This window comes from Corapipo altera, unplaced genomic scaffold (genome assembly GCF_003945725.1).
Source record: "Corapipo altera isolate COAL_440 unplaced genomic scaffold, ASM394572v1 130007, whole genome shotgun sequence".
Lineage (NCBI taxonomy): Eukaryota > Metazoa > Chordata > Aves > Passeriformes > Pipridae > Corapipo > Corapipo altera.
The window spans coordinates 1-3,331 of record NW_020886055.1 but is presented as its reverse complement, the minus strand read 5'-3'; the positions used below and the strand labels follow the sequence as shown (position 1 = coordinate 3,331).

General features: G+C 58.1%; 1 protein-coding gene across 3 annotated transcripts in view; it reads left to right on the top strand.

Moving 5' to 3' along the window:
• Positions 1-2,626, top strand: part of LOC113940982 — a 3,838-nt gene extending 1,212 nt beyond the window's left edge. Inside the window, exons 2-4 of one of the 3 annotated variants that reach the window (XM_027632138.1) lie at positions 756-942; positions 1,698-1,871; positions 1,922-2,626. In XM_027632138.1, coding sequence (XP_027487939.1) covers positions 756-942; positions 1,698-1,871; positions 1,922-2,158 — 598 coding nt within the window. In that variant the 3' untranslated portion in view covers positions 2,159-2,626. Of the gene's footprint in view, positions 1-755; positions 943-1,697 lie in introns of all 3 variants that reach the window. The other 2 variants (XM_027632137.1, XM_027632136.1) reach the window with 2 other exon arrangements.
• Positions 2,627-3,331: the final 705 nt, after the last annotated feature.

Genomic DNA, 3,331 nt, shown 5'->3' with positions numbered 1-3,331 from the left:
TGGAATTCCCAGAGAAGCTGTGGCTGCCCCTGGATCCCTGGGAGTGTTCAAGGCCAGGCTGGAGCAGCCTGGGATAGTGGAAGGTGACCCAGAACATGGAATGGGATGATCTTTAAAATCCCTTCCCATCCATATCATTCCACGATAAAGGATCCATTCAGAGGGGTTTTTATGGAATCTGAGGATGGAAAAGGCAGGAAAGGGGAAGGGAGACCCTGCCCTGAGCCCCGAGATTCCCAGGGAACCCCCTTGTTCCCTGAACTCCTTCCCAGGGAGGAGTTGGGCTGGGGATGGATCCAATGGCAGGGGATGGATCCAGGCTGGGAGAGCTGGGAATGGCCAGGCTGGAGAAGGGAAGGATCCTGGGAGAGCTTGGAGAACATTCCAGAGCCTGAAGGGGCTCCAGGAGAGCAGGAGAGGGATTTGGGATCAGGGCCTGGAATGACAGGACCCAGGGAATGGATCCCAGTGGGAAAGGGGAGATTTGGGTGGGAGATTGGGAAGGGATTCCTGGCTGGGAGGGTGGGGAGGGGCTGGGCTGGAATTCCCAGAGAAGCTGTGGCTGCCCCTGGATCCCTGGGAGTGTCCAAGGCCGGGCTGGAACCCCCTGGGACACTGGGAGGTGTCGGGGTTGGAATGGGATGGGATTTAAGATCCCTTCCCTCCCAACCCCTTCCACGACTTTTCCGACCCAACCAACCATCGGCTCATCCCGAATCCCTCCCGGCTGACGCTTTTCCCTGCCTCCCTCCCAGCGTGTTCAGCCCGGCGGGAGCGGCTCCGGCGGCGCCGGCACAGCCGGGAATGTACAACAACATGAGCATCACCGTGTCCATGGCCGGCGGCGGCTCCGGCGTCCCCACCATCAATCCCATGGGAGGGCAGGTGCCCGGGATGAACCCCCTGCAGATGCCCGGGATGAATTCCATGTGCTCGGAGCAGGTCAGTGCCAGCACGGCCCGGGGGCTGCGATCCCGAATTTGGGAATGGGAGCAGGGTCCAAAGGGGGAAAGCACCAAGGTCTGGTTGCTCCGGGTGTCCCAGGATGTCCTTGTCCCTTATCCCAGCCCTTGGGATGGGGTTTGGGATGGGTCAGTTTGTATCCATGGATCCATAGGGAGCCAGGAATTCAGGGATGGGGAGCAGGAAGGGTTGGATCTGGGATGGCAGCAGATCCCAGGGGGCTGTAATCCCTAATCTGGGAATGGGGTCCATGTCCAAAGGGATCCGTGTCCAAAGGGGCAATCCCTGATCTGGGAATGGGAGATCCCAGAGGTCTGTGTTCCCTATCTGGGAATGGGAGCAGATCCCAGGAGTCCGTAATCCCTAATCTGGGAATGGGAGCAGATCCCAGGGGTCTGTAATCCCTAATCTGGGAATGGGAGCAGATCCCAGGGGTCTGTAATCCCTAATCTGGGAATGGGAGCAGATCCCAGAGGTCTGTGTTCCCTATCTGGGAATGGGAGCAGATCCCAGAGGTCTGTGTTCCCTAATCTGGGAATGGGAGCAGATCCCAGGGGTCTGTGTTCCCTAATCTGGGAATGTGATCCGTGTCCAAAGGGGGAAGCACCAGGACCATCCAGTGATCCCCCGGCCATTCCCTCCCCATACTCCCCCCCAAACCCAGCTCCAGAGGGTGGCCAGCGCCCCCTCCAGCATTCCCAAGCTCCGACTGATCCCGGAATTCCCGTTGGCAGGTCCCGGATCCGGCGCTGAGACCAGCAGGGCTCTACTGCAACCAGCTCAACTCCAGCGAGCTGCTCAAGGCAGAGGCAGACGGGGCCCAGGTCAGTAATGATTCCCAAAATAATGGTGGAGATTCCCAAAAAAAATGGCTGGAGATGGTGGAGATTCCCAGAAAAATGGCTGGAGGGCTCCCAGGATGGTGGAGATTCCAAAAGGATGGTGGAGATTCCAAAAGGATGGTGGAGATTCCAAAAAAAAATGCCTGGAGATGGTGGAGATTCCAAAAAAAAATGGCTGGAGGGTTCCCAGGATGGTGGAGATTCCCAAAAAAATGGCTGGAGGGCCCCCAGGATGGTGGAGATTCCCCAAAAAAAGGCTGGAGGGCCACAGGATGGTGGAAATTCCCAAAAAAGGCTGGAGGGCCCCCAGGATGGTGGAGATTCTCAAAACCAGTCCCACCAGCATTGGGTGACACCACTTGGGGTTGAGGCCACCACAGACCCACCAGGGCTTGAAGCCACCACGGTCCCACCAGTGTTGGGTGATGATGAACCCTTGGAGTGGGTGACAGCCAACCCTTGGGGTTGAAGCCACCACAGGTCCCACAAGCGTTGGGTGACACCCCTTGGGATTGAAGCCACCGTGGTCCCACCAGTGTTGGGTGACATCTCTTGGGGTTGAAGCCACCACAGTCACACCAGAATTGGGTGACACCCCTTGGGGTTGAAGCCACCACAGTCCCACCACCATTGGGTGATGACCAACCCTTGGGGTTGAAGCCACCACAGCCCCACCACTGTTAGATGAAACCCCTTGGGGTTGAGGCCACCACAGACCCACCAGCATTGGGTGACACCCCTTGGGGTTGAAGCCACCACAGTCCCACCATCACTGGATGATGACCAACCCTTGGAGTTAAAGCCACCGTGGTCCAACCACCATTGGGTGACACAGCTTGGGGTTGAGGCCACCACTGTCCTACCAGGGGTTGAAGCCACCATTGTCCCACCAGTGTTGGGTGATGATGAGCCCTTGGGGCGGGTGACAACCAACCCTTGGGGTTGAAGCCCCCACAGGTCCCATGAGCATTGGGTGACAACCAACCCTTGGGGTTGAAGCCACCGTGGTCCAACCAGCATTGGGTGACACCACTTGGGGTTGAAGCCACCACGGTCCCACCATCATTGTGTGATGACCAACCCTTGGGGTTGAAGTCACCACAGTCCCACCATCATTGGGTGATGACCAACCCTTGGGGTTGAAGTCACCACAGTCCCACCACTGTTAGATGACACCCCTTGGGGTTGAGGCCACCACAGACCCACCAGCATTGGGTGACACCCCTTGGGGTTGAAGTCACCACAGTCCCACCATCATTGGATGATGACCAACCCTTGGAGTTAAAGCCACCGTGGTCCAAGCACCATTGGGTGACACCACTTGGGGTTGAGGCCACCACGGTCCTACCAGGGGTTGAAGCCTCCATTGTCCCACCAGTGTTGGGTGATGATGAGCCCTTGGGGTGAGTGACAACCAACCCTTGGGGTTAAAGCCACCGTGGTCCAACCAGCATTGGGTGACAGCCCTTGGGGTTGAGGCCACCACAGTCCCACCAGGGGTTGAAGCCACCATGGTCCCACCAGTG